The sequence below is a fragment of the Eptatretus burgeri genome, chromosome 7 (genome assembly GCF_056783735.1).
Source record: "Eptatretus burgeri isolate ZD-2024b chromosome 7, Ebu_testis_v1, whole genome shotgun sequence".
Taxonomy (NCBI): Eukaryota; Metazoa; Chordata; class Myxini; order Myxiniformes; family Myxinidae; genus Eptatretus; species Eptatretus burgeri.
In genome coordinates, this window is record NC_140967.1 from 79,415,684 (window position 1) to 79,439,021 (window position 23,338).

Consider the following 23,338-nt stretch of genomic DNA (forward strand, 5'->3'; position numbering starts at 1 on the left):
CCTTTCAGCAAATGTATCTAGTGACCCTGCCCCCATGAGCCTGATTGACAGTTGTAGTCCTGCCCAGCTCTCTGATCCCTTCCTATTCCTTTACAAAGGAATGCAGTTTTCCTTACTTTTTGTGGAATCCTTTGAAGCTATTAAAATTTCGATCAATTTGCACCTCCTCACGATAAAATTCAGTCGATTCACGTTTAAACCAAGTTTGTAGCTTAAACCAATATTGAGTCAGGCTGTCAGAAAATTATAATAACAAAAGGAAGAATGACAAACGGGCATTTTTTGGTCTCTCATTTTTCAAGTTCAGTGATAATGTCCCAAAGTTTAATGAGTGTTATTAGATGGGGAATTCTCCATCGATGACTGGTAGATAATATATAGGTTTATAAGTTTGATCTTGGTGGTTTTTTTTTTTCAGGATTTATGTTGTATTGAGCAAACAGAGTGTCTGGGTCATCCCAACAGAAGAAGTCTACCCACTTCCTGATATTTTGATCTATCCCAGGCATTCCTTTCTTGTTGTAATTCTCTGCAGACTACTGTAGTAGGACCTGTTAACAACTATAGTATATGAGAGTACAACTCTTATATACTATAGTTCAAACTGTAGCATTTTTGCCTGGGTTTTATATTTGGAGTCTTCAAAAATGCCCAAATGCCAAACCTGTTTTTGAATGAAAAAAAAAAAACTTGCAAATAAAAGAAAGAAAATCGTTTATTATGAAATTGACAGTTAAATGTCATTTTCATTATACAAAGCTGTTTGTGAATATTTCTAGTTCAAAGAACAGAAATGAGACAAACATTTGGTAGAGTTAAGGAATCAAGGAGAGGAAAGGGCCAACAGAACAGATTTGGATTTGCTCACAATTCACATTGCATTAAAAAATAATCGTTTAAACTGAGCCTCCCATTGTGGAAACAAACATTTTCCACCACTTGCAGAACAACGCTGTGAACTTCATCAACCGGAACATCAATAACACATTGCATTTGAGCAAAATGTTTGTAAATAAGTTACAACTCACAAGCACATCTATTAATTATGTAGGCAAGTACTGTGTATAATTTACAAGTAATTTAAAAGTTATGAGTATAAATAAAATAAAGGTGTACAATTTAGTTTTTGCTGAACCTTCAAATAGGTAATTGGAGGTGACACTTCAAACTTTCTTTAATGACTGAAAAATGCTTTGAAACCATTTATGTCAAGTGCTATATAATAATATAATATAACTTCCAACTGACCTGAGCTACAGGTCATCCCAAACTGCAAAATTTTTGAAATTCCCAGGCAGCAGGGATTAAAGGAACAGCTTTGTATTGAAATGATGGCTGTTGGCGTTTCATTTGTTGATTTGTTTGGCTTTGCCTTGAAATAAAAAGTTAAGAGCATGGTAACACAGCACCTGTAGAAACATTTGCAAGACCAATGATTCCCAACCTTTTTGGATGTGCGAACCCCTTCTGAACCTCTAAAAAATTTGTGGATCAAAATGGACAACTATCATAGTGACACCCACAAACTTAGTGCAGAGGTCCCTTGGAGTCTGGGACAGGAAATGTCTCGCATAGTTGTACTCCGAGACTTTGCAGATGTTCCCTGATACCACCATGGAAGTTGCACTTTAATGCGGCCAGAAGATCGCGTATATTTGAGTTAGGGTTCCTTTATTACCTCCTCCCCACCCCCCATTCTGCACACCACAAATTCGAAACCACTGGCCTACAAAAAGATGCAAAATGTACACTATGTATGTACATTGTTTCTCCTAAATTAGGTTATTGTCAGGAAAATGCCAAAATATCCTTGTGTTCAAATTATCAAATTTCATTTACTAAGTATATAGGTGACAATAGTGTTCAAGAGAAAAAGTGGTGCAAGTCACAAATTTTAGAGTCCCGGTCTCCACTCACAAAAAGAGAAGTGTAAATGCTTTCTAAAGATTGAATGAAAATGTATAAAACATTTCTTTACATCGATGCATTAATTATAATAGTTATTATTCCAAAACGTACTTTTCATCGGAATTGCTCATTTTCTTTATGAGTCACAACATCAGCTTCAGTTCAATGCAATTTTCATCAACAATCATAATATGGTGGCAAAAGTGTCGAAATGCATCAAAGGCGTCTGATGAACACATCCTTCAATAGAGGATATAAATCCATCATGTTTGGATTCAAACGATCCTGGTATGTTCCTGACATCAACCTTAGCAGCCCCTCCCATGTGCACCATTTTGTGACAATTTGAATCGTGGAGTCATGGAGTTGACTGCATCCCACATTCTTCATTTTAACTGTTCAAATTGTAGAAGTGCCAAATGTGCAATTAGTGTATGTCTGTGTATTTACCTGCCAAGGTCAGCTTATATCATCAAACTGTATATGTAAACGACAGCACAGGAATACCTCAGCAGATAAGGAGCCACCTACATCTTAAATATTAAAGGGAGGGGAAAAATAAAACCAGAAAGGGAATGTGTAAAGGGAAGGAATGTGGAAGGGGTGGATGGGATGTTGGTGGAAGGAGTGGAGAGGTGGTGGTGGAGGGGGTCATGGTGGCAGTGAGATCTAAATTTCTGCCAAAGTTGCATTTTCAATATGTATTTTGATTTTGACTCTTAAAAGAGCGTTGGTGCTGCCGAGGCAGTTTCTTGGCAAGGGTTATACTCGATGGTTTGCCATTGCCTCCCTCGTGCTGTTTGTCTGAACTCTCTCCTTTCAAATGTTAGGCATCGAGCAAGGAAGCAGCAAGTACCATTTTTGAAGTGTTTGGTGTGACTCCACCGGGGTTTGAAACACCGACCTCCCAGATTCAGAGCGAGAGGATGCTCTAACCGTTACTCCACTGAGTCTGGTTTCAAGATGTATATAGCCCCAAAATTTAATGATACATACTGTATACGTTATTTCTGAAGTTCAATATCAATGCAATATGGGAATTGCTATGCAAACTAGGAGTTTAAAAAAACCAAGAGAAAGACTTCACACCTCCTTAAGTTGAGGAGTAGAGGGGTGGGGCGGGGGGGCTTTGTAGTATGTATAATTTAAAGTACAGAAGTTGATTTATGTGCTTGCTGGATATAGGTACTCTTGAATCTGCATTAATTAGGCAAGAGTTTATGTTGAAAAGCTGCCTGTAGAGCTAGATTAGAGTTCTATTGTCTACTCTGTCCATCTCTCATTCATCTAATGGAAGGGACCTTTGACTTGAGCATATGAACAACCATCTATAGTTCCAGGACAGCTGTATAAATATTGCCATGTGGGACACGCACTATAGTTTACAGTTCATTGTTCAATACACATTGAACAATGAACTGTAAACAATTGAAGAGCATCAACAATAAACAAGGATATACACCACAGTTTGCAGTTCATTCACAACTCATTAAGATGCGTAACAAATTTTCATAAGGAAACTTTGTGAGATCCCAATATGGAGGGAAGTGGGCAATATGGAGAGAAGGTCACTACATCGGAAGGAGGGAGAAAAATATGGTGATATTTCGCTGGAAATTTCTTCAAGCTCAGGAGAAAAGAACTAGTCTTGAAGATGTACCTTGAATTGGCTGGCACCTGCAGTGCCAGCTTGAGAAAGGCTAATTGGATCCTCCACCAGCCAGCTGAAGTTAAGGGTGTGAACAAACTCTGCTGCGAAGAGAATCTGGGCAAGTCTGAGTCCAATAAGTGGCCTTTCCACCATGTTGTCACTCTGGAGTGAAGGTGAGTTTGCATTTCTATTTGCTGGAAGTTGTGCATTGCTAGCACTAGCATTTTGATCCATCAGGCGAGAAAAACCAAGAGCTGCAATTTTTTTTTTCTGTCTCAACTCATCCACTCTGCCAGCTACCAGCTTCATCTGCGACTATCGAAATTTTGGCTACCATTTATTAAAGTAAAGGAGCTCCAACATTCAATCACTGTGTTTACACATCTGTGTGCAGAAACGAAGTGCAAAAGCCAAGTTTTGATTGTTGTTTCTTGCTGTATTAAATTAGAAGGATTACACTGTGTGCATGCTTGTATTAATTATGATATGACATATTTGTCTGAAGCAGTTAAAATACCAGTTCCACAAAGTTGAATTTGGATATAATGCATGTCAGAATCATATTCCATTTACTATGGGGATTACTTTGTTTTTCTACATGGTCTCAAGGTTCATGGAGGAGCTAGAACACAGAACGAACAAGAAGGGCACTCGGTGGAGTGTATACCTCCACCACGTAATGCCTGATCCACAAGAACATATCGGGCCCAATATATTTTTGAAATATCATGCTATACAATACTATATCGTTTATCTCTCAATGGTGAAGAATCACTTTAAAAATTAAATAATTCTCATATCCAGATCCGGATTCGGATCGTCACTAAAATCGAATCAATTCTTCCTTGTCACACACCAACCTGTCCACCAAGTTTCATGCGAATCCGTCCACAACGTTTTGAGATATCGTGCTATATATCAGTTTAGTACGATCTCTCAATGATGAGGAATGACTTTAAAATTATCAGATCCGGATCTGGATCTTCACGAAAAATGAATCAATTCTCCCTTGTCACACACCCAACCGGTACATTAAGTTTCATCCGAATCCGTCTGTAATGTTTTGAGATATCCTGCACACAAACAGACAGACAAACAGACAGAAAGGGATGAAAACAAGCTCCTTCACCTTTGGTGGTGGAGGTAAAAAGGATGTAACAGAATGAAAAGTGAGAGAGAGACAGAGACAGAGAGACAGACACCGACAGCAGGGTTGAAGGACTAAATAGAGGGAGAGTTGGAGAAATAATGGATGTGGGGAAGAATGAGGGCAAAGGGAGGACACGGGGTGAACAAGATGCAAACAGCTACAAACTCACAATCGCAGTAGTGGAAGGAAAAACTGGAAACTTGGAAATAGTTGGACTTGCAGAGGGTGAATGGAGGTAAAAATATATAATGGTTATGTATGTCAAGTGCTATATAACATCCAACTGACCTGAGATAGTGATGAACAACTGTCTTGAAGCCTTATTTATTGTTTTGAAGCTGTCTTGAAATCGTGGTGGGAAGAATGAGATTGAACAGACCAATTCCACAGGTAGTAAAAAAGAGTAACCAATGAGTGGAGGTGAGCAGTGGGTCTGGATTTTGGGAGTTTCACCAGAAGTGGGTTACTGACAGACCGTGTGTGCCCTGTAGAATCTTGGGGGTGGGAGGACATAGCATGAAAAGGGCAGATGGTGCAAGACCAGAAAAGAGGTGGTAGAAGACAGAAAGTCAAGTCTATGATGTGAAAGTGATCGGTCCATAGACTCAGCTTTATCACGGGGGATTCCAATGATCTTTAAGGCCTTGGCTTCCACACTGTCAAGCTGAGCATGGTGTGAGGCAGGGGCACCAGCCCAAATGGGAGAGCAGCACTCCATCAAGCCATGGTCAGAGGTCTTTTGTGATTACGTGCATAGTTTAACTCATTACTTTTGCAATTGCTCTGGCCCCGTTCTTTCTTCTGTGCACATCAATGGTACAAGATCAACATTATGTGAAGTGAACTTGGCAATTTTATTCATAAGAGATAAATCACTTTGCTGTACTCATGACATTGATTGTGGCAAGGTCTTTTAAACCTTTGGAGCATCTCCATATCTTTCCCCAGGAAAGTCAATTGGATGACCAAAATCGTACCCGAACGTTCCCAATTCGTAGCATTATGCCTTTTGACTTCAATTACATATTTTAGTATTCGTTCAAAAAAGGCATCAGAGCTTATCCAAACATCCCTTCTAATCTCTCATCTTCCTATGGAACACAGGAATGAACAGGTGGACTTATCTGTCACATGTTCTATATGCATGGGGAGGGAGTATGTTTAGTGTGGGGCAAGGGAAGTGGATTGAACTGGCACATACATTACATTTCCACACCTAATAAACAGATGGTCCCAAAAAATGGCGAAGTTGTGACTGTATTCATATCAAAGATGGTCCTCTTTAGCACGGTCGACATCCAACATTGAATTAAATATAGTAGTGGTGGCATTTGCTATTGTGGACCTCCAAGTTTGAATTAAACACGAACAAGTCAATAAACAACTCTGAAAAACCTCGGGAATTCAAGCAATAGACAAACCAATATACATGTGAAGTCCACAGGTGGATTCATCCAGTATTCTTTTCTCAGTCAGAACTGAGGACCACCTCTACCTTGTACATGGGAAACTCTAATACATTAAAAACGCTCAATGCAGGACTCATATCACATATACAAAAGTTGAGCGTGAGTCACTGCCCAAGAGGTTGCGTCCTGTACACCGGTAGGTCCCAGAGTCACCCGGTTGAGCATTCCTCAACACAAATGTCCCTTGTTTTCTCATTCGACGTTGAAATGACTTTATGTCATCTGGATGCCTGAGGACGAGAGATCCTGGCTTATCCCATGCAATCTCAGGTCGAGGAACTCCAATAGCACTGCAGCTGAGATGCAGTGTGGTACCCTGACGTGCATGGACACGGGCAGGCGGACCCGCTGTTATCCGAGGTGGATAGGCAATGACAATTACAGGTATTGTCCGTACATCTTCACCCAATGAACTCTGCGCACGGCACATGTAATTCCCTTGGTCATACACACTTGCTTCCAAAATGGTAAGTGTTCCATTCCTCAAGAGACTTGCATGGCCAGATGTCTGTGGTTTATCCAGTTCCGTCCCACTAGGAAGTAGCCACGAAATGCTAGGCTTCGGACTACCTTCGGCAAAGCAGTTGAGGAAGAATGGTTGCCCGCTCATAACACGCAAGGATCGTGCAGGTGGCCACACAATGCGAGGTTTCACACCCAGTTTTAACTCCACTGTACGTTCTGCCTTGCCAGCCATGTTGCGAGCATGGCACATATATATACCCTGGTGTTCCTGGGCAGCACCGTGTATTTCTAAGCTCCCATCTGCACGTGCAAACAGCTTTTCATTTCTTTCTCCAGCTGCCAGATGTGAACCATCAGGCAAAGTCCAGTCAACATGTGGTGCAGGTGACCCTTCTGCAGAACAGTTGACTATGGCCAAGGTGCCAGGCCTGGCACTCACCATCTTAACAGGATGGCTGGGAAAGCTGGGTTCTTGAAGAGAATCAACTACGGAGAGTCTAATCTGTAAGCGAGCATCACCTGCATCATTACGAGCCACACAGAGAAGAATGGCAGAATCTGAAGATCTGGCATTACGAAGCTCCAGAGATCCATTGTAATGCACAGATATACGGTTACCATAATATGGTGCTGAGAGTACCACATTTCCTGGCAAAACCCATACGATCTTGGGTTTTGGTGAACCATCAGCTTGACAGTCAATCATTGTGCTCATGTGCTTCACAACCGTGACCATCTCTTCTGTCAAGTTTTTAATGTTCCCATTAATGGAGGGTGCATATAATTCAGAGACCTCGAGTTGCAACAAGTGCACTGCTTCCCCCGCCACATTTTGGGCTCGGCACATGTATTGGCCCGAGTCAAATGCCTTCACACCTTTCAATAAGAGCGAGCCATCTGGTTGGATCAAATGCCGACCAAACGAAGAAGGAAGCAACTCGCTGTTGGGCAAAAGCCAAGTAATCGTTGGTTTGGGTTTACCTGAGGCATGGCACTTCAGGAGTGCATCCTGACCGGCCTGAATGTGTACTTGTGATCGGTCCGAACTTTGAATTGTTGGGGGTTGTGCATCCAACTCAACGTGTACTACCATTTCATCCTTTCCAGCATGGTTCTCAGCATAGCACGTGTAATCTCCTTGATCCTCAATGCCAGCACGGTTTAGAAAAAGTGTACCATTGCCAAAGACTACATAGCGTTTGGATTGTTCACCAATATTGTCTGAAGGGAGCACGCTGTTCACCATAGTTCCATCTGGTAAACTCCATGAAACTCTCGGCATTGGAACACCTGAAGCAACGCAGTCGAATTTGAAATCATCACCATAGCGTATCCGTCGATTTGCCTGTTCCTTCGAGTTGATTTTGGCAGGTCTCCTGAGCACCACGACCCTCATGGGCATTCGATCTTCACCAACTGCATTGCGTGCAATGCATACATACTCACCAGATTTGGCCTCTGTCATATCCATGATAACCAGAGAGCCATCAGGCAATGCCCGAACACCTTCGGGATTTCTGAAACAGAATATCAAACACAATGTAATAAGATCAATAACAAAATGCTCTTCTTCAGTTACCAGGCACAAATATTGCAAACTCTTAAAGTGAAGAACAAAAGGGATGTTAGGTCTTTCAGCGTATAGTAAGTCTTCTGAAATCAACCCATTTGTGCTGATCATCTTATATTTATCAGTCCAGTGTCGCAGATAGATGTTTCTTCACTATCCATAAGAACAGCAAACCTAAAAGTTTCACTTTTATTGAAAATCATCTTTACCACCATCAAGAGATGTCAAAAGATATGTCATGAAAAAACAAAATACAGTACAATCCTTCATGAATTGATTAATTTGTCGAAACAAGATGCTTTCAGTAATGAAGATCAGCTATGCTCAGAAGAGATGAGATCACAGCCAAAAAGAAGAAGTTTAATCACATTTAATTGAACACAGAGGATGCAGAGAGGTAATTCTTACATAGCGATGAGAGGTATGAGGAAATCTATGAGAACATCGCAAGGCCGCAAACAACCGTTGAGCTCATCACAGCGTAGCACGTAGGATATGAATAGCAGAGCAGTACCACGTAAACTAATATAACGAGTACACAAAGATGGAAGTGTACTGGGAAAATAAGGCACGAGTATAGCATGATCATCATGTTGTGACAGAGAAAGTCTCACGGGACATCGTGACATGGCTTCACGGCTTCGCGGACGGACCGTGCTTTTCGTTTTTATGGAGATATAGATGATGTATTTTTTTTTTTCAAGAAGGATACAAAACGAAAAATCTGATTAAGATCAAAGGTCTAATATTATTCTGACCAACAACACGGTGCAAAGGTAGAGCATATTTGAGCTGTCTTGTTTGGGTTAAATTCTCAGCCGACTCGAAACGTGTGTGTGTGTGTGTGTGTGTGTGTGTGTGTGTGTGTGTGTGTGTGTGTGTGTGTGTGTGTGTTGTATGTCTGGCTTCCATTTTGGGGCTACGGTGCAGCAATTGGTCTTTATCTTGATTAAGACTGGAGCTTTGCAGACAGCACATATCACCGTCCGTCAGAAAGACATTCTGCTGGGTGTCCCATCTGCTTGCATTAGTTGGTGGAGGGAAAATATCCCACAGTGTCTTTCAACAAAGATTAGGCGAGTTATCGCCGCCATCCTGGCCAAATTCCAAATTCTTACCAGGTTCATTTGAAAGTCAGGCCTGGCCAGCTGATTCGTGAACGATTTTAACTACCAACTACAATTTAATGGGAAATGGTGAAAAGAAAAAATAAACCAATGTCACCCGCAGGGTGACCCGTATCTTGCCAAAAGGTGACCACGTGTGACTTCTTTAAGGTCACACTGAGGTGAACAGAGCTGCTATCCACGAGGAGCGACTCCTTGAGGAATATTTGCCTACGAGAGATTCCGATGAGAATCGTTCTACAGAGTAACCATGAATAATATGCTTTTGCCTCATAACGTCACCAAATGACGTCATAATGTCTCAAGCTTGACATATCTAGAAAGAACTCATCAAGTTGTTCAATTTGAGGTACTACACGATATGGTTCCTAAAACTTGAAAATTTGACCTTGGGGTCAAATATGATTGACCTCAGGTGCTGACCATGAAGGTCAAGGCCAATCGCCACCAAAAATTAATCAGCTGAGCGCCAGACCATGAACTATATTCCCATGAAGTTTGAAGACGATCCGATCAAAATTACTCAAAAAATAAGGGTTTCGTCGACTCCCCTGATTTGCGACAAAGTGACCTTGACCTTTGACCTTCAAAATTTTTTGCACTGAAAGGGACCTCTATAGGCCTCTGATATGCGAAGTTACAAAAATTTCCGATGATAACTGTGCTCTGCAGAATTTTTTATACGTGATTACAAACAATCAAACAAACAAAAAAAAAACATACAAGCTGACTAACATATCTTACAAAAACTTCGTTTTGGCAAGATTAAGATGTCTAATAATTCTTCAGCTTGGAAGTTTGAGTTAAGCTTCCCTTTTACACAAACGAGGCAGTGCTTTACAGGTGGAGATGAAGAAAAATCTGTTTTAGAGGACTGGATTTGCTACTATTAGGGAATCATATAATTACCTCCGCTGCTGAAGGTGGATGAAGGTTATGTGTATTATGTTTATTACTTGAGAAATCGAAGATTTGCAAGTATATTGGTTGGGCTGATGTTATTTTGTTTGTCTATCTATCTGTCTGTTTGTTTGTATGTCAATGTTTACTACAATATTCACAAACCTTCACCACCTGGTAAAGGGAGTGACAATCTGGAAGCATTGTGTTTGAGGTCAATGGGTCAAAAGGTCCCAAAAGGTCAAAGGTCAAGGTCACATAAATTGTCAATTTTCAACCGATTCACTTGATATCTATTGTATATACTATATATAAAATTGAAAAACAGGTGGACAATGAATCCTTGTCGACAAGAAGTCTTGGTCGACCCCTGTGAGTATGTCTAGAAATTACGTACTGTCTGAACGTGAGTTGGACCGTGAGTACGTCTATTAATTACTTATTCTTGGACCTTGACTCAGTCTATTAATTATCTATATTAATTATGGATTATCAAAACATACATTTTGGATATGTCGATATTTAGAGGCCTGACACCTTTTAGACACTTTAGACTATTTAAAACCTTATATACCCTCTGGACCTATTAACCTTTATACCCTTTAATCCTTTTCACTGTTTAGACCCCTTAGACGCTTTATAACTCTAAGACCCTTTAAAAGCCCAGAAGAACCTTAAAACACTGAAGAACACCAATAACCATTTGACGCCTAAGACCCTTTCAGACTCATATGACCCCTAAGATCCTGAAGACCCATAAGATCCCTAAGACCTCAAAGACCATTGTGACCCCTTTGACCCATAAGACCCCAAGACAATTTTAAAACCAGAGATTCTTGAGACCTGTTAGACCCTTAAGACACTTTATAACCCTAAGACTCTTTAAGGCCCTGAAGACCCTCAAGACCCTGAAGAACCTTTAGACCCCTTATAACCCTGAATACAACAAAGACCCCTGAAACCCCACAGATCCGATAGACAGCAATAGAACACTTAATCCCCTCGGCACCTATAAACCCCGTTACACCTTCTGCAAAACTCTTGAGGTTAACCAGTCATAATTAAAAGCCCCCCATGGTAACAACCTCAGTACCAAGTCTCACATGGCAGAGAAAAAAGAGCCACATGACATAGAAGAAAATCCGAAAAAGGCCGAGAAAAAGTCCCACGTGATGAAGAAAAAGTCCCATGTGACAGAGAAAATGTCCCACGTGACAAAGAAAAAGTCCCATGTGACAGAGAAAATGTCCCACATGACACAGAGAAAGTCCCAAGTGACAGAGAAAAAAATATCCCATGTGACAGAGAAAAAGTCCAAAATGACAGAAAAAAACAAAAGTCCCACATGGCACAGAAAAAGTCCCACATGGCAGAGTAAAAGTCCCACATGACAGAGAGAAAGTCTTACGTGGCAGAAAAAATGTCCCACATGGCAGAGTAAAAGTCCCACGTGACAGAGAGAAAGTCTCATGTGGTAGAGAAAATGTCCTACATGTTAGAGAAAAAGAGCCATGTGACAGAAAAAGTACCATGTGAAATTGAAAAAGTCCCACATGACAGAGAAAAAGTCCGACGTGACAGCGAAAAAGCCCCACCTAACAGAGAAAAAGTCCCACGTGACGAAGAAAAAGTCCCATGTGACAAAGAAAAAGTCCCACGTGAAAAAGAAAAAGTCCCACGTGACGAAAAAAAAGTCCCACGTGACAGGGAAAATGTCCCAAGTGACAGAGAAAAATCCCCACGTGACAAAGAAAAATCCCCACGTGACAAAGAAAAAGCCCCACGTGACAAAGAAAAAGCCCCACATAAGAGAGAAGAAGTCCCACGTGACAGAGAAAATGTCCCATGTGACAAAGGAAAAATATCCCATGTGACAGAGAAAAAGTCCAACATGGCAGAGAGAAAGTGTCACGTGGCAGAGAAAATGTCCCACGTGTGAGAGAAAAAGAGGCATGTGACGTAGAAAAAGTCCCACGTGACAAAGAAAAAGTCCCACGTGATGAAGAAAAAGTCCCATGTCACAGAGAAAATGTCCCACATGAGAGAGAAAAAGTCCCACGCGACAGAGAAAAAATATCCCATGTGACAGAGAAAAAGTCCAACATGACAGAGAAAAAGTCCCACATGACAGAGAAAAAGTCCCAAGTGACACAGAAAATGTCCCATATGACAGAGAAAATGTCCCACGTGACAGAGAAAAAGTCCCAAGTGACAGAAAAAGTCCCACGTGACGAGAAAAAGTCCCACATGACATAGAAAAAGTCCCAAGTGACACAGAAAAAGTCCCACGTGACATAGACAAAGTCCCACGTGACAGAGCAAAAGCCCCACATGACAGAGAAAAAGTCTCACGTGATGAAGAAAAAGTTCCACCTGACAGAGAAAAAGTCCCACATAAGAGAAAAAGTCCCACATGACAGAGAAAATGTCCCATGTGACATAGAAAAAGTGCCACGTGACAGAGAAAAAGTCCCAAGTGACAGAAAAAAGTCTCACGTGATGAAGAAAAAAGTCCCATGTGACGAAGAAAAAGTCCCAAGTGACAGAGAAAAAGGTCCCATGTGACAGAGAAAAAATATCCCATGTGACAGAGAAAAAGTTCCACATTAGAGAAAAAGTCCCACATGACAGAGAAAAAGTCCCACATGACAGAGAAAAACTCCCACATAACAGAGTAAAAGTCCAACATGACAGAGAGAAAGTCTCACGTGGCAGAGAAAATGTCCCACGTGTTCGAGAAAAAGAGCCATATGACGTAGAAAAAGTCCCACATGACGTAGAAAATGTCCCACATGACAGACAAAATGTCCCATGTGACATAGAAAAAGTCCCACGTGACAGAGAAAAAGTCGCACGTGATGAAGAAAAGTCCCACGTGACAGAGAAAAAATATCCCACGTGACAGGGAAAAAGTCCAACATGGCAGAGAGAAAGTCTCACGTGGCAGAGAAAATGTCCCACGTGTTAGAGAAAAAGAGCAATGTGACATAGAAAAAGTCCCACATGACGTAGAAAATGTCCCACGTGACATAGAAAAATTCCCACATGACGTAGAAAAAAAGTCCCACTTGACAGAAAAAAATGTCCCATGTGACAGAGAAAAAGTCCCACGTGACATAGAAAAAGTCTCACGTAACATAGAAAAAGTCCCACGTGACAGAGAAAAAGTCCCACGTGACAGAGAAAAAGTCCCACGTGACAGAAAAAGTCTCACGTGACAGAGAAAAGGTCCAAGTGACAGAAAAAGTCCCATGTGATGAAGAAAAAGTCCCACGTGACAAAAGTCTCACATGGCTGCGAAAAAGTCCCACGTGGCAGAGAAAAAGTCCCATGTGACAAAGGAAAAATATCCCATGTGACAGAGAAAAAGCCCCACATGACAGAGAAAAAGTCTCACGTGATGAAGAAAAAGTTCCACCTGACAGAGAAAAAGTCCCACATAAGAGAAAAAGTCCCACATGACAGAGAAAAAGTCCCAAATAACAGAGAAAAAGTCCCACATAACAGAGAAAAAGTCCCACATGACAGAGAAAATAGTCCCATGTGACATAGAAAAAGTGCTACCTGACAGAGAAAAAGTCCCAAGTGACAGAAAAAGTCCCATGTGACAGAAAAAAGTCTCACGTGACGAAGAAAAAAGTCCCATGTGACGAAGAAAAAGTCCCAAGTGACAGAGAAAAAGGTCCCATGTGACAGAGAAAAAATATCCCACGTGACAGAGAAAAAGTCCCACATTAGAGAAAAAGTCCCACATGACAGAGAAAAAGTCCCACATAACAGAGAAAAAGTCCAACATGACAGAGAGAAAGTCTCACGTGGCAGATAAAATGCCCCACGTGTTCGAGAAAAAGAGCCATGTGACGTAGAAAAAGTCCCACATGACGTAGAAAATGTCCCACATGATAGACAAAATGTCCCATGTGACATAGAAAAAGTGCCACCTGACAGAGAAAAAGTCCCAAGTGACAGAAAAAGTCCCATGTGACAGAAAAAAGTCTCACGTGACGAAGAAAAAAGTCCCATGTGACGAAGAAAAAGTCCCAAGTGACAGAGAAAAAGGTCCCATGTGACAGAGAAAAAATATCCCACGTGACAGAGAAAAAGTCCCACATTAGAGAAAAAGTCCCACATGACAGAGAAAAGGTCCCACATAACAGAGAAAAAGTCCAACATGACAGAGAGAAAGTCTCACGTGGCAGATAAAATGTCCCACGTGTTCGAGAAAAAGAGCCATGTGACGTAGAAAAAGTCCCACATGACGTAGAAAATGTCCCACATGATAGACAAAATGTCCCATGTGACATAGAAAAAGTCCCACGTGACAGAGAAAAGGTCCAAGTGACAGAAAAAGTCCCACGTGACAGAGAAAAAGTCACACGTGATGAAGTAAAGTCCCACGTGACAGAGAAAAAATATCCCACGTGACAGAGAAAAAGTCCAACATGGCAGAGAGAAAGTCTCACGTGGCAGAGAAAATGTCCCATGTGTTAGAGAAAAAGAGCAATGTGACATAGAAAAAGTCCCACATGACGTAGAAAAAAAGTCCCATTTGACAGAAAAAAATGTCCCATGTGACAGAGAAAAAGTCCTACGTGACATAGAAAAAGTCTCACGTAACATAGAAAAAGTCCCACGTGACAGAGAAAAAGTCCCACGTGACAGAGAAAAAGTCCCACGTGACAGAAAAGGTCCCACGTAACAGAAAAGGTCCCACGTAACATAGAAAATGTCCCACGTGACATAGAAAAAAAGTCCCACATGACAGAAAATGTCCCATGTGACATAGAAAAAGTCTCACGTGACAGAGAAAAAGTCCAAGTGACAGAAAAGTCCCATGTGATGAAGAAAACGTCCCACGTGACAAAAGTCCCACGTGACAGAGAAAAAGTCCCAAGTGACAGAGAAAAAGGTCCCATGTGACAGAGTAAAAATATCCCACGTGACAGAGAAAAAGTCCAACATGGCAGAGTGAAAGTCTCACGTGGCAGAGAAAATGTCCCACGTGTTAGAGAAAAAGAGCAATGTGACGTAGAAAAGTCCCACATGACGTAGAAAATGTCCCACGTGACACAGAAAAATTCCCACATGACGTAGAAAAAAGTCCCACTTGACAGAAAAATGTCCCATGTGACAGAGAAAAAGTCCCACGTGACATAGAAAAAGTCTCACGTAACCTAGAAAAAGTCCCACGTGACAGAGAAAAAGTCCCACGTGACAGAAAAAGTCCCACGTGACATAGAAAAAAGTTCCACGTGACAGATAAAAAATCCCACATGACAGATAAAAAATCCCACATGACATAAAAAAATCCCACGTGACAGATAAAAAATCCCACGTGACATAAAAATCCTACGTGACAGAGAAAAAGTCCCAAGTGACAGGGAAAATGTCCCACATGGCAGAGAAAAAGTTCCACGTGGTATAGAAAAAGTCCCACATGACATAGAAAAAGTCACTCGTGACAGAGAAAAAGTCCCATGTGGCACAGAAAAAGTCCCAAGTGGCAGAGAAAAAGTCTCACGTGGCAGAGAAAAAGTCTGACATGGCACAAAAAATAAGTACCACGTGGCAGACTAAAAGTCTCACATGGCTGCGAAAAAGTCTCACGTGGCAGAGAAAAAGTCCCACGTGGCACAGAAAATGTCCCACGTGGCAGAGAACGTCAGCATCCTCTTACCTAAATTCCAGAAGCTCCTGCAACTCCATTACAGGAACTAACGTGACAGAGTTCCTGCCACGGTTTTTTAAGAACTTAAAGGAAAGTTATCAAATTTAACAGATAATTGAGCTTTTCTCCAGCATCAGCTTACCTGGAGTCCTTGTTAATTATTTCTCCAGATGGTAACTGCCAGTAGATGCTAGGTGCTGGTGTGCCAGAAGCATTGCAGTGGAGTTGCAGAGTTCCTCCATAAACCACTCGACTTTGTGGTGGAGTAAAGGCTGAAATTTTGGCAACAGTGGGTGCATTATTGTGGTGAACAATCACGTCAAAAATCGACCGGTCCATACCGACCATGTTTGCAGCCATGCATTCATATTGACCTGCATCTTCTGCAACAATGTATTTGAAAAAGAGTGTTCCATTGGGGAAAACAAAGAGTCGTCCATCGAGGTATTGTGAAGGTCGCACCTGTGCTCCACCTACAACAACCCAGCGAAGGGTAGGGGCTGGAGTACCCCTTGCCGAGCAGTGCAGCATAATTGGATGTCCTTTAATGGCAACAATACGGTTTTTATGTGACTGATTCATTAGTGGTGGTATTGCAACAACATGGAGCTGCACGGATGCTGAGTCGGAGCCAACAGCATTACCTACAATGCATTTGTACATCCCACGGTCTGAAAATGTGATCCCGATGAGCCGAAGCGTGCCATCTTGTGCAATAGATGCTCGACCTGCTTGAATGATGGTACCTGTACGTAGCATCTGCCCATGTGGTAAGAGCCATGAAAAACGTGGTTTTGGGTGTCCGGTGGCAGGACAGGTAAGCTCTGTCACACTGCCAGGCTGAGCACTGATATACCTGGTCTCGGCCACAAGCACCCGTGCTGGGTCAGCTGCCACAGAAATCGAGAATGTAGCTCGATCGACGCCATGGAGGTTACGTGCCGTACACACGTACTGCCCTTCATCCCTGAGATGAGAATTACGTATCGCCAGTGTGCCATTGATAAAAACTTCAAAACGTGCACCGTGCCTTGTGCCTGCCTTTAAGATAGCTCCTAGGAAAGAAAACAATTTTGATGATGACAAATATAGTGTTCATTTGAGAAAATCACATGGCAGTTGTTAACAAATTGCATCCAGTATGATACCTTTTATTCCAAACTAGTGCTCCAATTACATTGGGACAGCATCATCAGCATAGTATGCCTCAGCAAACCAAACATGTAAGTGAATCCCAGTCAAATACACATCATTGGATAGATGCAAAATAATTAAGTGGAGATGTATCAAGAGTTAGTATCTTTTAGTCTTTTGGAGGCCTGTTGATCCAACGTTATTTGTCTGGTTTGTCCAAACTTTATTATTCAAACAGCCAAGGAACTCTTCAGCTCAGAGACTAAGGCTTGGTTATGATCTGTCAGCTTTACGTATGCATTACGGGTCAACAAGTACACCATTGGTCTATTGATGTAATTATTACATACCTGTGGATACTTTTGTCCAGGAGATCTCTGCCTTTGGGTTGCCAATGACATCACAAGGCAATAAAACGTCTTCTTGTGCAGTGATAATTACATTTCCATTTGGTCCATTGATGATCTTGGGTGCTTTTGGTGTGCCTGGCTGATGTGGTTTGAGCTCATTAGCAAAGTTGCTTCGATGATGAGATCCTTCACCCAGTCTCATGTGAAAACCAGGCCGATGAATCTTGTTTCTATAAATAAAATGTCCTCCAATATCGGCCTTTTTATGAAACAACGAAGAAGCAGTGTTTACATTTTGTTCAATAGCTGGAGTTGTAACAGTAGTGCCAGTTGTTGAAATAGTAGCAGATGTAGGTCCACCAATAGCATTCAAGAAAATGGACATGCCAGGCCTTCTTCGGGTTTTCTTCAGTATGCTACGAACCTTAGTGTATCGTCCAGGAACCCTTCCTATAACAATGGTCCCAGATGGCCAAGTTCTGTGACGGTTCCTAAAAGGGGAACCGATAGATCCAATGATGACCTTGTGAACAACTCGCTTCTTATTCCCTTCAGGATCAGTTTCAGTTGTTGATTTTGGCTCCATAATCACTTCCCTTTTCAGTTCTGGAACTTTATGTCGGTTCAACATATCAACAATGTCGGTGGTGGTTCTGGGAGATGTACTTTCAAAATAAAATGGTGGTTTTCTAATCAACAATCTATCCAATAATGAATAATTTGATTGTTTGGGTGCTTTTGGTAGAGATCTTGACACAGTAGTTGGTGGTGTAGTAGTTGTTGCTAAACTTGTTGACTGCATCTTAGCAGCAGTTGTATAAGTTGTTGATGGGTTAACATTAGTGTGAGTGTGAATTCCAAAAGTATTCACCAGGATGGTGGGTTTTGCTGTAAATGCTGTGACTTCAGGTCTATTTGTGAATGTTCCAGGTCTTGGGGTGATGTGGTGTGGCCTAGAATTGAAGAAAAATCTTTTTGGTTTTTCAGTAGGATAATATGGAAAATACCTTCTATGACCATAAACCCATGAGTGTTTTTGAGATCCATGGGTTGATATGAAAGGCCTGTGTGTAGTCACATGTGTTTGATGCCTCCTCATTTCTCGAGGAGGTGTTGGAGGCATGCTTGAAAAATTTGGTGCTGCTCCTTTTTCATTAATTTCAGGACTATTCATACCTTTTATTTCCAGGTGATCAGTTCCCATCGATGGAAGTTGTACAGAAATGTTCACTGACACCTCAGGTTGTTTGGCATCAGGCAGGCTCTGATGACTTAATTTCTCCTCCGTTGCTTGATCTAATGGACCACCTTGCATTGGCAAATCAGGGCTTTGTGGTCTGGGAAGCCATGTTCCATCCTCTCCGCTTGTATCATTCCAGTTCAGATGTGGCTGGTGCATTTCCACATGCTGACTTACAATCTTAATCCACGCATTTTGTTTGATTAAATCCATACTGGAACCGACTGAAGAAGACGTGGAATATTCTGTTCTGCTCGTGTGATCCAATTCTGCTTGTCCCTGCCTTTGATCAATATTTCGTTGTTGATTATATATATCTCCACTGAAATATGAAAATGGCTTTTTTGTTGTGATTGTTTGCGTCACAAGATTTTTCTCTATATATGGATTCAGTGTCACACCAATAATGCCACCTGCTGTTGTGAAATGCTTTTTATGGTGTTTGGTATGTTTATGTATGGGTGTCTTGTCTTTGCTGTGAAATGAAGAATCAGTTACTGAAGAGTACAGAGTACCTCGACTCAATTTGCCTGAAAAGATACGATCTGGCTGTAAAGGCATCTGAAGTTCGGGCACCTGACGCATCTCCAAATCGGAAGCCTTTTCTTGATTGTCAAGGACACTTGATTTGACAAGAGAAAACTGTCTGATCGAAGGTTCTAGTGAAATTACAACAGCTTTGCTTGTCACAAGTTTTGTATCTTCTGTGTTGTCTCCATGCTTACCAGCAGATGGAACAATGTGCTCTTGCCACCTTTCAGTTGTGTAACCAAAGCTAGAGTGTTTTTTATAGTGAAACTGATTGGCAAAATAACTTTGATCTGGTACTGTGGTCATGAATTTTGAAGGGTCGGTTGCTGTGGGAACATCTAACGTGACAAGACTGGAGGTCCTTTTCATTGCTCCCTCTGAAGCAGAAGGCAACTCCAAATCATTATTACCCCTTGTTGATGATAATTGATCGCGTTCATAATCCTCAACTTTAATTGACTCACTGGTCCACTCTTTCCCAAAAGAATGGATGTTTTGCTGATGTTCATCTTCTGGAGCATTCCTCAGAAACACAGTTGAAATTTCAAACTTTGTTGTTTTCTGTGACTCATTCATTCCAATGCGGTTTTGATATGTATCGAGCGTATGCTGCAAATCTTGAGCTGATGGAAGTTCTTTCCCCTCACCTCTAAGCACTGGATGTGAAGCAGCCACCTGAGTTTCAAGATCAGCATTATCAATTATTTCCTTTTGAACTTTCATTGTTACACCCTCAACCAATCCTCCCTGAGTAAAGTGTGGCTTTTGTTTACCTTTCATTTCTTGTAGGGCACCTCTAATCCTCCCTTGATTATTTAGCCTCTGCAGAATTCTATCCTTAGGTTTCCCAAAGTCTGTAAAAATAGTTTGGTTTCTTGACCTTCGGTGGAAAGGTATCTTACTAGTTTGTGATATTTCTACTTCACTACTTCCGTTGATCCATATCTGAGTTTCTGGCTCAACTGATGCCACTGAATGTTCATCGGTGGGTGTTTTCGATGGTCGACCAAAACTAAGACCAAGATGTCGCTCAGCTTGCCACGTCGATTGATTGGTTAAATCAATTGACATTTCTCTTCCTGATGTGGTTGCGGTGTGTTCAGTCATCCTTAAAATATCATCATACTTTGCGGTTGTTTTATAATCAAACATATCAAGAGATTTTTGCATTTCATGTACTAGAAATGTGTCATGACTGATGTCTCCTGGTGATTGAATTGCATCTTCGAACAGATTTTGTGGTTCCATTGCTTTGATAACACGGTCATCAATTGCAGCAAATGGTTTCTGCAATTGAACTGCTGGAAGGTCATGAGGTCTTGGAATAATAAAGTTGTCAGCATATGAAGTTGAAACAAACATTTTGGTTGTGGTTTCCTTGTCAACAATTGGTGTAAAACCTTCAGTTTTAGCTTCATGATCTTTTCTGCTCTCTTTGATATGATTCACCAATAATGCATCAGGCTCACGTGGAATAATAGGTTGATTTGGTGACACAGCTGCTCTCATCCCATTGGTAGTTCCTTGCGGTCCAAAGAAAAAGGGAGATGTTGTCCACTGTTGGAGATGTCTTCTTTCACCAGTTTCCTTGTCCTCAATAACACGAGATTGTTGAGATGTGGTGAAGGATCTAAAATGTTGCTTCCTTTGATGTTCATTTGAGATCCTGTCTCCAGATGTTTCAAAGCCATGAGAAGAGAAAGACAAATCTTTGGCCTGATTAGGTTTTATCCTTGGTGTTGTTGCAGTGGTGGTTGTAATTTTTCCTGGTGTGTTCAATTCTTGAGTTGAGAAAGTACGAATATTTTTTATCTTATTGGATGTAAGATCATGAATGCTTTTCATGTGCTCTTTTTCATCATCACTTTTTCGATCACCTGTGTCATACTTTTTTGACTTGACTTCTAAGGATCTCTGATCTTCCACTGGGGGCACTAAAGAAGTCATGAACATGTGCTCAGCTTCGTCAGGGGAATATCGTACTGTAAAATGCGTTGGTATTGGTTTTGTAGTCTGAGTGATCATATATGATGAGAGAGGCTCAGCTTTCTCAGACACCCCAAACCGGCCAGCATCAGGAAAAGGGTCAGTTGGGTGGGTTGTTGTTTCCCCGAGCGAAATACCTTTGGAACGAGAAGCTTTCTCCTCCCAATAATTTTTTTTATTTTTAGACTCAGATATGTCATAATTTTTTGAAGGTGCCTTTGTGGTCTTGGATTCTGTGGAGGCAACAGTCAATCCACTCTCTAAGAGTTCTTGAAGAAACGACACTTGAAGGTGATGTTTTTGGGTTAACCCCCTGGTCGAGATTTCATTGAGCCTGTCTTGACTTTGCTCAGTCACGTCCAAAAACTCGTGGTCTTGTACAAGTGTGACTTGAGGGGGAATGGTGGAGAGTTTTATTGTTTCCATGGTTTTAGTAGTTGTTTTTGTGTTTCTGGGTCGCGTTGGTTTCACACGATTTTGACTTCTGTCACGCACCTTAGCAAGGATCTCTGCCCATTGTTGTGGATTCAATTTCCCCAAATTTTGTCCCCTTCTGCGATGGCTCAGAGGTCTTCTTCCTTTTGGGAATTCTTTTATTATCTTTTTATTTGCAGACTTCAATTCAGCTTTCACCAGATATGACTCAAAAGGACCTTCTGCTTCTTCCTCCACGTCTTTTGTTTGGCTAACTGTAGGTTTTATAGAGTTTAACATGAAAGCCTCACCATCACCTGATTCCTGGTCATTTCCCCAAATCGTTTGATTTTCCAATGGGACTCGAAAGTTGGTTTCGGTACCTTGACCTCGTGCTGGAAGTAGCTGTTGAGGCTTGTGTTGTATGACAATTTTATGAGTCAAAGCGTCGGCCCCATAACGATTAATTGCTAAGCAGGTGTAGTAGCCATTTGTCTCTGCTCTAGGAACAATCAAAGTGCCATTGTCAGCCACAAGCCTATCTTCACTTTTCATTATTGATCTATCAGGGAAGACCCACACAACATAGGGGATGGGCAAGCCACTTGTATTGCAGGGCAGTATTAACATTTCACCTTCATCTTGAACAACCTCAGCACCATTGATATCCCAGGAATTGGTGGATAATACCTCAAGGTGGAAAGGAACAACATCTCTGTCATCTCCTGCACTTGCAACACACTGGTATACTCCTCGGTCAGCCATCGCAACCAACTGGATTGTAAGCTTCCCTTCTGTAGAAATTGAAAAGCGCGTTTCATCTTGCTCACTTGTGGATCGAAGAATAGAACCATCAGGAAGAACCCACATCACATTTGGCTTTGGAAATCCAAAGGCATGGCAATGCAAATCCACTGTGTTGCCATTCCATGTCACCACCTCTTGCTGTGTCTCCTTATCACGCTTTATCATTGCCCAGTTTGCACGCCGTTCCCAAGACTGTGTGACATTGTGTACAATGCCAACCATGACACTTAAATTTAGAAAAAGTGTATTTATGTTACTGCTGCGTCGGTCCAGTTGTAACAACATAGTGCTTTGCAGAAGCCACGAGGGTGAGCCAGAGATAATAGCTGTGATGCCAGTAAAGTAAAGAGACTTGTTGTTTGTCAATTGCTTGTACTCAAATACAGGATTTAACAAGTCTTCCAAGGCAGAAGCTTTTTGAAGTTGTAGTGGATAGTCACTGTAAAATGCAATTATTTTCCAAATGGTCTGCAGATCCTGGTTTTGGTCGAGCTTGCAAGACAGTTGAGCAACATATGAAACATTTGTTGTCAACACATCTCCATTAAGACTCCACCGAAGGTCATCCAAATCCTTTGGATTTTGCACTTGGCAAACCAACTCTGCTTTATTCATGCTGTTGTCTGATAAGTTAAGCATCAAAGTCCCAATGGATGGCTGCAAATCCGGAATTGGAAAGATGTACATATCAGAATCCTCCCAAAGCCTGCTGTCTCGGTGCTTGAGAGGAGAGGAAATGTTGGGTCTTCGACAAGCCATGGATTTATACATCATGTGGAAAAGCTCTTTGTCTTTGTACATTGGTGGTGTCGCACATCTTGGACACAACCTCCCACCGCTGGAGGTGCGATCACGCTTGCATTTCATTACATCTGAACAAGAAATTAGCAAGAATAATTAGTCATACCTTAATAAACTTTCAAGGCAGATGTCAAGTACACAGCAAAATAAACCAAAATGTAATAAAA

General features: G+C 41.5%; 1 protein-coding gene across 2 annotated transcripts in view; it reads right to left on the reverse strand.

Moving 5' to 3' along the window:
- Window positions 1-697: 697 nt before the first annotated feature.
- Window positions 698-23,338, reverse strand: part of LOC147023612 (matrix-remodeling-associated protein 5-like) — a 77,280-nt gene continuing 54,639 nt past the window's right edge. For both annotated transcript variants that reach the window (XM_085889171.1, XM_085889172.1), the window contains exons 5-7: window positions 17,393-23,242; window positions 16,051-16,963; window positions 698-8,160 (exon numbers count right to left, since the gene is read on the reverse strand). In XM_085889171.1, the coding sequence (XP_085745297.1) occupies window positions 6,252-8,160; window positions 16,051-16,963; window positions 17,393-23,242 (8,672 nt within the window). In that variant the 3' untranslated portion in view covers window positions 698-6,251. The remainder of the gene's footprint in view (window positions 8,161-16,050; window positions 16,964-17,392; window positions 23,243-23,338) is intronic.